The sequence below is a fragment of the Terrapene carolina genome, unplaced genomic scaffold (assembly GCF_002925995.2).
Source record: "Terrapene carolina triunguis isolate 2854851 unplaced genomic scaffold, T_m_triunguis-2.0 Scaffold771, whole genome shotgun sequence".
Lineage (NCBI taxonomy): Eukaryota > Metazoa > Chordata > Testudines > Emydidae > Terrapene > Terrapene triunguis.
The window spans coordinates 29,902-41,404 of record NW_020665122.1 but is presented as its reverse complement, the minus strand read 5'-3'; the positions used below and the strand labels follow the sequence as shown (position 1 = coordinate 41,404).

Below are 11,503 nucleotides of genomic sequence, written 5' to 3'. Positions count from 1 at the left end.
ATCTATCTATCTATCTATCTATCTATCTATCTATCCCCATATACCCCCATCTATCTATCTATCTATCTATCTATCTATCTATCCCCAAATGCCCCCTCACCTCTTCAGTCTCATAGCTGAAGCCCCCCAGGCCCCTCATGCCGCCCCGTGGGGGTTCGGCCCCTTCCCCATCTGCGCGCCAGGGCGGTCGGGGTTCTGGGCACAGCGGGGAAGGGGCAGCAAACCCGACGGGACGGGGAGCCCAGCTCTCCAGGTGCCCACTGACCCTCGGATTGCATGAGCGGCGGGAGGGGGGTGGTGGGGTTATGATAGACCCACAAACCAGTTCATCAGCTTCCCCTCTGTGGAATCCCACAGCCCAGCGCTCCAGGCAGTTCTTTTCCTTCTGCCTAGCACCGGCCTGGTCCCCTGGTGGGCAGATAAATAAATGGGGGGGGGGAGGAGAGAACCAGAGCGGATGGATGGATGGAGGGAGGGAGGTGATGGATGAAGAGAGAAGACAGGGGGAGAATGGCTAGACAGGAACAGGGAGGATGGATGGCTACAGACAATGGCGAGTGATCTGGAAGGGAGGAATAGATAAAGGAAGGGTGGACAGCGAGAGAAAAAGAGCGGGTGGATTAATAGCTAGATCTCTCTTGGGGGGGCAGAGCTGGGGGATCCCCCCTGCCCCGCTGAATGGCTGTGGGGAGGGGCCAAGCATCTGGGGACAGAACAGAGACCCTGGTTATGGTAGGGTCACTTGGAAGCGCTGCTTTGTTGTTGTGGTTTCTCTCAGAACCCATGGGGCTGTGCATGCTGGTTTGTTATTGTAGGGTTGCCCCCTCCCCTGCTACCGGGATCCCTCCCCAGTCCCCCCCCTTCCCACCAATCCCCCAAAATGAACCTGAATTGGCAGGGCTGGGGGGCGGGGGGGAGGAAGCAGGGTGTGAAATAGACAAATCTTTCCCCATTAGGAGTTTGTCAGTGACAAAGCAGTTCTGCGTCTTTCCCTCTTCCTTTGCCAGATTGTGAGTTGGTCTGAGAGCCAGGACTCCTGGGTTCTGTCCCCACCTCCAGAAGGGGAGTGGGGTGTAATGGTTAGAGTCTCGTAGCCCAAACAGCCAGGTGTGGTCCGGCCCCTGCCCCCTATCAAACCCCACTCTGCTTCTAGCCCCCTGACTGCCCCCTGCCGCCCAATCCAACCCCCCTCCTTTCTGACTGCCCCCTGGGACTCCTGCGCCCATTTAACCCCCTGTTTCCCCCCGACCCCTATCCAAACCCCCACCCCCTGACCACCACCCTGAACTCCCCTGCCCTCTATCCACCCCCCCGCCCCCTGATCGCCCCCGGAACCCCTGCCACTGACTGCCCCCTGCTGCCCCATCCAACCCCCGCCTTCCTGACTGCCCCCTGGTACTCCTGCCCCCATTCAACCCCCCATCCCCCGCCCTCTGACCGCCCTGACCCCTATCCACACCCTGAACTCCCTGCCCTCTATCCAACCCCCCCTGCTCCCTGCCCCCTTACCGTGCTGCCTGGAGCGCCGGTGGCTGGCGGCACTACAGCCACGCCACGGCCCAGCACAGAGCACCAGGTCAGGCCGAGTTCTGCAGCTGCGCTGCCCCAGGAGCTCACAGCCCCAACGTCCGGAGCATTGCGCCGGTGGCGGCGCAGTGAGCTGAGGCTGCGAGTGAGGGGGGACAGCGGGGGAGGGGCCGGGAGCGAGCCTCCCCGGCCGGGAGCTCAGGGGCTGGGCAGGAGGGTCCCGCGGGCCCCATAGTTTGCCCACCTCTGAACTAGCGGGGGGTGGCTGGGAGCCAGGACACCTGGGTTCTAGCTCTGGGAAGGGAGTGGGGCCTAGTGGGATAGAGGAGGGGAGGGCTGGGAGTCAGGACACCTGGGTTCTAGCTCTGGGTGGGGAGTGGGGCCTAGTGGGATGGGGGGGGAGGGCTGGGAGCCAGGACTCCTGGGTTCTATCCCTAGCTCTGGGAGGGGAGTGGGGCCTAGTGGGATAGAGCGGGGGAGGGCTGGGAGCCAGGACTCCTGGGTTCTCTCCCCAGCAGCAGGGACACACACACTATTCATTGTCCCTGGGATTGCAGCTCCAGGCAGGCGCTTTCACGCAGGGCCATGGGGTCCCCTTTGCTGGCCCCTGTAGTGATGGGATTCAGCGCAGAGGGACCCCCCACACACACACACACCCAGAAATGGAAAGGGGGGCAGGGGAAGTGAACCGAGAAGGCGGTTCTGCCACAGCCTTGGGCTTCCTGGTTCTCAGGCCAGCTGCCTCCGGAAAGGCCAGGGTGGGGGGCGGGGAGGATGACATCTCAGCATCAAAACAAAGGAGCTGAGGACAATGGTCTAGAGAGATATTGGAGAGACAGAGAGAGAGAGCGAGTGATTAACACTGCATCATGCATCCATCCATTCCCATACACTATCTATCTATCTATCCATCCATCTATCTATCCCCATCCACCCCTCTATTTATCTATCTATCTATCCCGACACCCCCTCTATCTATCTATCTATCTATCTATCTATCTATCTATCTATCAATCTATCCCCATCCACCCCCTCTATCTATCTATCTATCCCCATCTACCCCCTCTTATCTATCTATCTATCTATCCCCATCCACCACCTCTTATCTATCTATCTATCTATCTATCCCCACACCCCTCATCCATCTATCTATCTATCTATCTATCTATCCCCAGACACCCCATCTATCTATCTATCTATCTATCTATCTATCCATCCCGTACAGTAGTGACCTGTCTGCTTCATCTCTTCATCACATCTCAATATACGGGAGTTGTATCTAGATGTGACTCCGCCTGGAGTTGGTGAATTTTGGAGCCCCTGGGCTCACTAAAATTGTCTGTTTCCATCTCCCGTGGTTGGGGAGGAAAGCGTAAAGATGTGATGTTTTTCCCCAGGCTCCAGGAACCCAGCAGGCAAATAAAGACCCCAAAGTTATGACTGTTTAAAATCTTGTGATTTGACGGCAGTTGTGATTTCGGAGTTGTGATTTCAATGTTGTGATTTGGGTGCAGTCTCGGGATTCGGGGGGATCGTTATGATTTTGGCTCCCTCTCCTGATTTTGACAGCGAATTAGTTATTTTGCGGTACAGCCTCCTGCTTTCAGTGACGCTCGTACGATTTAGCGGGACGGTTGGGGGATTCTGAGGCGAGCCCGTGATTTTGACGGTAACCGTGTGATTTTTGCAGGGCAGTCGCTGGGGTTGGAAGGTGGTCTGGTGATTTGGGGGGCACGGTCTCGTGGTTGTGAGGGCACGGTCATGATTTATGGCAGCAGGCTTCTGATTCTCAAGGTCGTATCTTGACTTTGGGGGCTGGCCCGCAATGGGGAAGGCGGTATTCTGGTTTTCATGGTAGTCTCCCAGTCGGGGGGCAATCTCACGCATTTGAAGATGATCTCATGATTTGGGGCAGCAAGCTCACGATTTTGAAGGTAAATGGTCTGGTTCTAGGCATCAGGCTCTTGGGGCTGAAGGCAACAACGTGATTTTGGGGGAGCAAACGTGTGATTCGGAGGAGGCTGTCTCACGAGTTGGGGGGCCCTAGCTCTCAGCGTGCCGCTGTGTGTGCATGTGGGGGGGGAGTCACCAGGGCCAAGACACACTGGTTGAAATGCCGACATGACACCCCGTGTGAGCAAGCAATTCAGAAAGAGCTTATTGATTTTGAAAAGGCCACCGGGACGGGAAGGGACTGCAGCCCTGCCAGCTCCGATCAGCATCTTCCTGCTTTGGAGGCAGACGACAATTTCCTTCCCCCTCCCCACCCCCACTCGGTCCTTTGCACCCAATTCCAGAATTGAATCCCCGCCCCCACCCAGCTGGGATCCCACCGGCGAGGGACTGAAGAATCTAGAGCAGGGGGGACCTGGGGAAAAGCCAGTGAGAGAGGAGGGATGGGAGGGGAAACTGAGGCTCACAGTCTTGACCCCCTTGTTGTCCTCTTCCCCCCAAATGGGGAACCCAAAGCCAGGAAGGTGAGAAGTGTATTGGTGTGAGCGAGGGGATGGGAAGGATCTGTCAGGGAGCTCGGGGGAGGGGATGGGGATGGGGGGATGAATACATAGGTACCTTCTCTCGCCTGCCTCGCCCATCTGTCCGCACACACCCCCTCTAGATATCGAAATCCGGCCCTGGCCCTGGCGCAGTCAGGGGGTGACTCTGGACTAACAGCAGAACTCGCCCCCGGAAAATGCCCCAAGGAGAAGTGGGAAACCTACTGGCCCAATCACTGCCTCAGTTTCCCCCGGGGATAGGGGGGGTAGTGTGTGGCCCTGAGCTGGCTTCTGGTTTCAGGGAGGTGGGGGGCCAGCTGCCTCCCCCACTTCTGTGCTGGACTGAGACTGGGGTGAGGGTAGGGGCGGCGTTTAAATGGGGTTACCCTGCCCTAGGGAAGTGTGTGTGTGTGTGCGTTTGTCCCCCGTCCTGGAGGGGCTGGGCCGTGTGTGTGTGTGTGTGTGTGTGTGTGTGTCCATCCTGGAGGGGCTGGGCTGTGTGTGTGTGTGCGTGTGTGTGTCTCCATCCTGGAGGGGCTGTGTGTGTGCGTGTGTGTGTGTGTCCCCGTCCTGGAGGGGCTGTGTGTGTGTGTGTGTGTCCGTCCTGGAGGGGCTGGGCCGTGTGTGTGTGTGTGCGTGTGTGTGTCCGTCCTGGAGGGGCTGGGCCGTGTGGGTGTGGGTGTGCATGCTCGATCAGGTACGTGGGTGCAGTATGTAACACAGGGCAGCAGGGACACCCCCTACGCCCCACCCCCGCACACACACACACTCACTCCGAGCTGGCTAACGACACCCTGAGGATCATTACTATAAACACTGTCTCCATTTTTATGTGCTGCATTTTCTTACCAGCTCGAGGCCGTGGCTCAGATCACTGTACGGCCCCCCCGAGCTGGGAGAGAACCCAGGAGTCCGGGCTCCCAGCCTCCCCCGGCCCCGGCTCCTGCATTTAGACCTGGCTGCACCTCAGTGTGCATCATGGCCAGGCTCCATAGATCACCTGAATTAGCCAAAGCCAGACAGAGAGACTGTGTGTGCGGTGTGTGTGTGTGGGGGGGTGCACTGATGGGGGGAGGGGTGTTACTAGTCATGCAGTGAGAGCCACTTTCATACCCCCATAGGAGCGGGGCTTGCAGGGTCAGGAGTGAGGGGCACCGGCAGAGCGGGGGGAGCCCAGGGTTGGGCTAGCAGGGCTGGGGGGGGGGCAGGGGGCTGGCAGAGCTGAGGTGAGAGGGCTGGCAGGGTGGGGGGGGGCAGAGGCTAGGGACGGGGCTGGAGGGGGGCAGGGGGCTGGCAGGGCGGCGGGGTGCCGGGCGATGATCGATCTCTGTCTGTGCCCGTCTCCCCCGTCACCGTGTTGCTGGCTCTGAATGCAAAGTGACCGTCCGCCCCGCCACCCCCCTCCTGTCCGCCCCCAGCCGCTTCCCCAGGCAGCTCCCCGGTGCCCCTCACTCCCAACCGGCAGCCCCCTGCTCGCCCGTCCCCGCCAGTCCCACCCCGTGTCTGGCCGGGTCATTGGGGGGGGGGGCGCCCCCGTTTCGCTGCGGGCTCCTCCCCGGCTTCGCTTAGTTGCGTCCCTGCTGCAGCTACGGACCGGTCCCGCCCGGGCCAATAGCCGGGCTCCCCCCCCCCCCCCGTCACCCCATGGGCCCGGCCCGCCCCCCCCCGCTCAGCTGAGGGGACACACGTGGCTGCGGGTCAGGATCGGCCTGAGGGAGCCGGGAAGGTCCCCGTGATCCCAGCCCTGCTCCCCCACCCCTACCTGTGCCCCCCACTCCCCCAAGCCCCCCCCATCCCAGCCCTGCCGGAGCCCCCCCCACTCCTGACCCACAGCCCCCCGTGACCCCCCCAGCCCTGCTCCCCCCAGCCCTGCTGGTGCTCCCCACTCCCCCTAGCCCCCCGTGATCCCAGCCCTGCCTCCCCAGCCCTGCCGGTGCTCCCCACTCCTGACCCGCAGCCCCCCCAATCCCAGCTCTCGGCTCCTCTGAGGTTGTTACATGGTGTGGGGGGTGAGGAGGGGTGCAGTGAAGGTTGAGATGCAGGTGTTGAAATGAGACAAGCCACTGCTGAGGCCTGAGGGACTCTTGGCCTGTGACTCCCTGTCCCGGGGAGGGGGGCGAGTATCCATCACCGAAATCCCCCGAACGGACCCGGACGGGTGCTGGGCGATGGGGCTGGGATCAGAGCGGCCTGTACATAGGGGGCAGCGCCTCCTGCTGGCCTCAGCTGAATTCACATTCCAGGGGGCTCCAGAGCGGCACTAGGGGGCGCTGTGCTGCAGGGGGCTGGGTGGGGGCTCTCCCCTGGCAGTCAGGGCTGGTCCCGATACCCCAGGGCGGCACTAGGGGGCGCTGTGCTCCCAGAGGCCCTAGCATGTCCTCCAAAGGGCAGGGCTTGAATACGGGGATCTGGGCCAAACCCCAGCTGGGGTGATTCCACTCAGATTCCCTAAATCCTCAAACTGAGATTTTCATTCACTTCCCACCTGAAATTGTACTGAATTGTTCTGAATTAAACAGCCACCGTGCTCCACCCCAGAGGTGGCTGCATCTCAGCACTGGATGAACCAGCCCCGTGTGTTGTTATGTGGGGCTGTTACCCGGTTGCCCCACCCCAGAGGTGGCCACATCTCAGCACCAGGTGAACCAGCCCTGTGTGGTGTTATGTGCGGCTGTTACACAGTTGCCCCACCCCAGAGGTGGCTGCATCTCAGCACTGGGCGAGCCGTCCCCACGCATTATCTCATCCATTCTCTCTTTCTGCCCTCAGGACTGCTGGTGCGGAGCCTGGAGTATAACCAGCCGGCCGACAACTACACCGTGTGTCAAGGGGACAATGCCATTCTGAGGTGAGACCCTGCCAGAGCGGCCCCCACGCTGTGAGGGTGAGGCTGGGTGTCTCTGACCCTGCCGACCCCTGCTGGAGGGGCCCCCACCCCGCTCCCCACAGCAGGGCGCCCCCTAATGCCACTCACCCCACGGGGGGGGGGGGAGCAAATAATGCTGTCAAAAAGCCAGATTAGGTACACCCACCAAACCCTGCTTCAGTGCAAGGGCTGAGCTGGCAGGGGGCTGCGGGTCGGGAGTGAAGGGCACCGGCAGATGGGATGGGAGGGAGGCTGGGGCTTCGGTAGCAGGGGCTGCGGGTTGAGAGTGAGGGGAACCGGCAGAGCTCGGATGGGGGGCAGGCCGGGGCTTGGGTAGCAGGGGCTGTGGGTCGGGAGTGAGGGGCACCAGCAGAACTGGGATGGGGGGCAGGCCGGGGCTGGACTAGCAGGGTTCATCTGAGCATGTTTTGATGGAGACCCTACAATAACAAACATGTGCAACATTAGGGTTCGGATGAGAAACCCGGCGATGATAAATTATGCTTCAGAGACCCTAACAATAACTGCCAAAAGACCCTATAATAACAATCCACATCGGAGAGACTCAACCGTAACAGCTGAGTGCTACAGTGCCTGGACCAGAGACCCTCGGTGGGTGGGTCCTTTTCAGAGCACCAGGAAGGGATGTGAAAAGTTGTGATCTATCCATGTATCCCCATACTCTCCGTCTGTCTATCTATCCCCATCCACCCCCTCTATCTATCTATCTAATCTATCTATCCCCATACAAACCCATCTATCTATCTATCTATCTATCTATCTATCCCCACACACCCCTGTCTCTCTCTCTCTCCCCCGCCCCCTACCCCCGCTCCCTCCTGCAATGCACCAGCCAGCCTGACTCATGCTCAGAGCTGACCTAGATCCGGCTCCCCCCCCCTTCCCCAGCCGCCGCAGCCCTTCCAGCAGCTCTGCCCTGGGGCGATGGGGCTGGGCTGACCTAGATTCTGGGGGTAAGTGGGGTGGGGGGCGGCTGGGAGTGGGGCTTCGCGGTGGGTGCTGAAGGGGTAGCCCACACAGCCCCCCGCAGGGCCCCCCCACCCCCTTTCCCCCTCCCCCCCCCCCCCCCCCCCCCCCCCAGCCAGGCTGGCTCCCCGGCCCCTAACATTGTCTGTGACTCCCCCCCCCACCCCCACCCCCGACTGACAATGAGCTGGTCAAACGCAGGCTGTGAGCCGCACACACCCAGCAGGGGGCGCTCCCAGACCCCCGCCCTCCTCCTCCCCCGCACAGATCTTAGAACGAGACCCCCGCCCCACCCCCTGCAGCACAGCGCCCCCTAGTGCCACACTGGGGCATCGGGACCAGCCCTGACTGCCAGGGGAGAGCCCCCACCCCGCCCCCTGCAGCACAGCGCCCCCTAGTGCCACACTGGGGCATCGGGACCAGCCCTGGCTGCCAGGGGAGAGCCCCGCCCTGGTCCCTGCGGATCTCACAGTGTGATCGGCCGAGCGCTGTCCAATTCACGTCCTGCAGCTGCCGGCTGCTGGCTCCTGGATCCCCTGAGAGCTGGAATTATTTAGTGATTGTGGCATTAAAGAAGAGAAAACAGCCCCCCTAATTCAATCTCACTCTGCTGACCCGGGGGCTCACAGACAGGAGCGAGCAGGAATGGCAGGGGGCTGCGGGTCAGGAGTGAGGGGCACCGGCAGAAGTCGGGGGGGGCAGGGCTGGGCTGGCAGGGGGCTGCGGGTCGGGAGTGAGGATGAGCTGTAGAAGCTCCGACATCTCGCCTACCTTGGGTCTGGACACACAACTGCTCCTGAGCTGGGAAGAGAACCCAGGAGTCCAGGCGCCCAGCCTCCCTGCTCCAACCACTAGGCCCCACTCCCCTCCCAGAGCCTGGGATAGAACCCAGGAGTCCTGGCTCCCAGCTCCAATAACTCTGTCAAGGTTTTTTATCTCAGCCCAGTGCTGAGATGCAGCCACCTCTTGGGGGGGGAGCTGGTTCACAGCCACACCATAGCAGAGCTAAGAGGCAAAGGGGGATTCCGGCTCCGGGCTCCCCGGTGCCCCTCACTCCCGACACGCAGCCCCCTGCCAGCCCAGCCCCGGCCTCCCCCCTCCCAGCTCTACCGGTGCCCTTCATTCCCGACCCGCAGCCCCCTGCCAGCCCAGCCGCGGGCTCCCCCCTCCCAGCTCTACCGGTGCCCTTCACTCCCGACCCGCAGCCCCCTGCCAGCCCAGCCACGGGCTCCCCGGTGACCCTCACTCCTGACCCGCAGCCTCCGCTGTCTCTGCCCCCAGCTGTTCCATCGACGAGGAGGTGACCCGGGTGGCCTGGCTGAATCGCTCCAACATCCTGTACGCCGGGAACGACAAGTGGTCCATCGACCCGCGGGTCCGGCTGCTCACCAACAGCCCGGCCGAGTTCAGCATCGTCATCGCTAGCGTGGACGTGTGGGACGAGGGGCTGTACACCTGCTCCTTCCAGACCCAGGCCAAGCCCCACACGGCCCAGGTCTACCTCATCGTGCACGGTACGGGGCGGGGGAGGGGCGGGGCTGGGGCAGAGGGTGGGGGGCTGGGCAGTGATGGGGCTGGAGTTGTGGGGATGGGCAGGGACAGGGAGAGGAGGGGGGATGGGCTGGGATGGTGGGATGGGGGTGTGGGGCTGGGCAGGGATGGGGGATTGTGGGTGTGGGGCTGGGCAGGGATGGGTCGGGAGGTGGGGGAGGTGGGCAATGACTGGGGTGGGGGGATGGGCAGAGATGGGGATGGGGTTGGGATGGGCAGGGACAGGGAGAGGAGGTTGGGGGCCTTGGGGGTGGGGGGATGTGCTGGGATGCGGGGATGGGGATGTAGGGCTGGGCAGGGACGGGTAGGGGGGATGGGCAGTGACTGGGGTGGGGGGATGGGCAGAGATGGAAGAGCGAGGACCGGTGGGTGCAGAGGAGGGGGAGGGGGCTGGGCCGTCATGCGGGGGAGAGGGGGTCTGTCCAGCGATGCACAGCCGAGAGGGGAGGGGGGATTGGCAGCTGGGGAAGGGGGCAGGTGCATGTGGTGGGGGATGGGGGATGGTCCATGGGGGGCGCTGCACAGAGATCTATGGGGAAGCTGGGGGAGAGGGTGGGTCAGGGGTCCCAGTAGGGGCAGGGCTGTCTCCTGCTGTAGGGCTGGTGCTGGACCCACATGTGTGTCCATCCCTAGTGCCTGTGACACCCCCGCCCCCCGCCCAGGACCCTGTCACTTGGGGCTGAGTTTGGGACGTCAGTGCCCCTGCGCCCCGCCCCAGAGCTGGCTGCATTTCAGGCCCAGGCCAGGAGGCCCTGGAGACCCAGCCCCGCGTGATTGGAGCTAGGCACCGTTTGGAGGTTTTGCCGGCTCAGCTGCCGCCCCCCAGGTGCCCGCGGCGCCAGGAAGTGGGGACAATGGAGCCTGATTAGATCCGGGGGGGACAATTGCGGGGTCCCTGCCGCAGCTGTTCGCCGCTTCACCCTGATTGGCTGCGGCCCTCGTCGTTCGGCCAATCAGCTCGCACAATGGGCCTTGTTAGCGGGGCTGGGGGAGACTCACGTCAAGGGGTGGCTTTTTTTGGCTTTTCTACCAAATTGTCCCATGGGGGGGGAGGGGGGAAGTCCAATGTTAACACCCCATGCGCCGCCCGGCACTGAGATGCGGCCACCTCTGGGGTGGGGCACAGGGACTGGTTACACAGGGACCCCTCACCCAGCCCTGGGATGCAGCCACCTCTGGGGTGGGGTGCAGGGGCTGGTTATATGGGGACCCCTCGCCCAGTCCTGGGATGCAGCCACCTCTGGGGCGGGACACGGGGGATGGTTATACAGGGACCCCTTGCCTGGCTCTGAGATGCGGCCACCTCTAGGGTGGGGCATGGGGGCTGGTTATACGGGGACCCATCGCCCAGCCCTGGGATGCAGCCACCTCTGGGGTGGGGTGCAGGGGCTGGTTATACGGGGACCCCTCGCCCAGTGCTGGGATGCAGCCACCTCTGGGGCGGGACACAGGGGATGGTTATACAGGGACCCCTCGCCTGGCTCTGAGATGCGGCCACTTCTGGGGTGGGGCATCTGGGTACCAGCCCCACTCGGTCAACCCCTAGCACCAGGCATGGGGGCTCAGAGAAGAGGGCGCCCCCGGAGGTCGGAGGCTGGCGCTGCTCTCACTGCTCTTCCCTGCCCGCCCCCCCCCACCTCCCGCAGTGCCGGCTCGGATCACGAACATCTCCTCGGCCGTGACGGTGAACGAGGGGAGTGACGTGAGTTTGCTGTGCATGGCCACGGGCAAACCAGAGCCCACCGTGACCTGGAGACAGCTGAGAGGTAAGAGGGAGCGGGCCGGGGAGGGGGCGATGTGCAGATGAGGGGGGGAAGGTGAGAGAGTTGGGGGAGGGGAGGAGTAGGCGGGGGATGATTGGGGGAGGGGACAATGGGGGGGTGGATCAGGGCAGGGGGAGATGTGGGGGGATTTGCCGGGATGTGCGGGGAGGGAGGTTGGGCGGGCTGAGGAAAGAGGGGATCCGGGTGGAGCGGGGGCTGGGGGGACCTGGAGCTGTCATGGAGGAATCAGACAGGAGCTCGACCTGCTGCCCCTCACTCCCGACCCGCAGCCCCCTGGGCACCCCGACACCCTG

General features: G+C 62.8%; 1 protein-coding gene across 1 annotated transcript in view; it reads left to right on the top strand.

Moving 5' to 3' along the window:
• Positions 1-11,503, top strand: part of IGLON5 (IgLON family member 5) — a 24,203-nt gene that overhangs the window by 4,222 nt on the left and 8,478 nt on the right. The window contains exons 2-4 of the mRNA XM_026660416.2: positions 6,792-6,870; positions 9,157-9,389; positions 11,073-11,192. Of these exons, the coding sequence (XP_026516201.1) occupies positions 6,792-6,870; positions 9,157-9,389; positions 11,073-11,192 (432 nt within the window). The remainder of the gene's footprint in view (positions 1-6,791; positions 6,871-9,156; positions 9,390-11,072; positions 11,193-11,503) is intronic.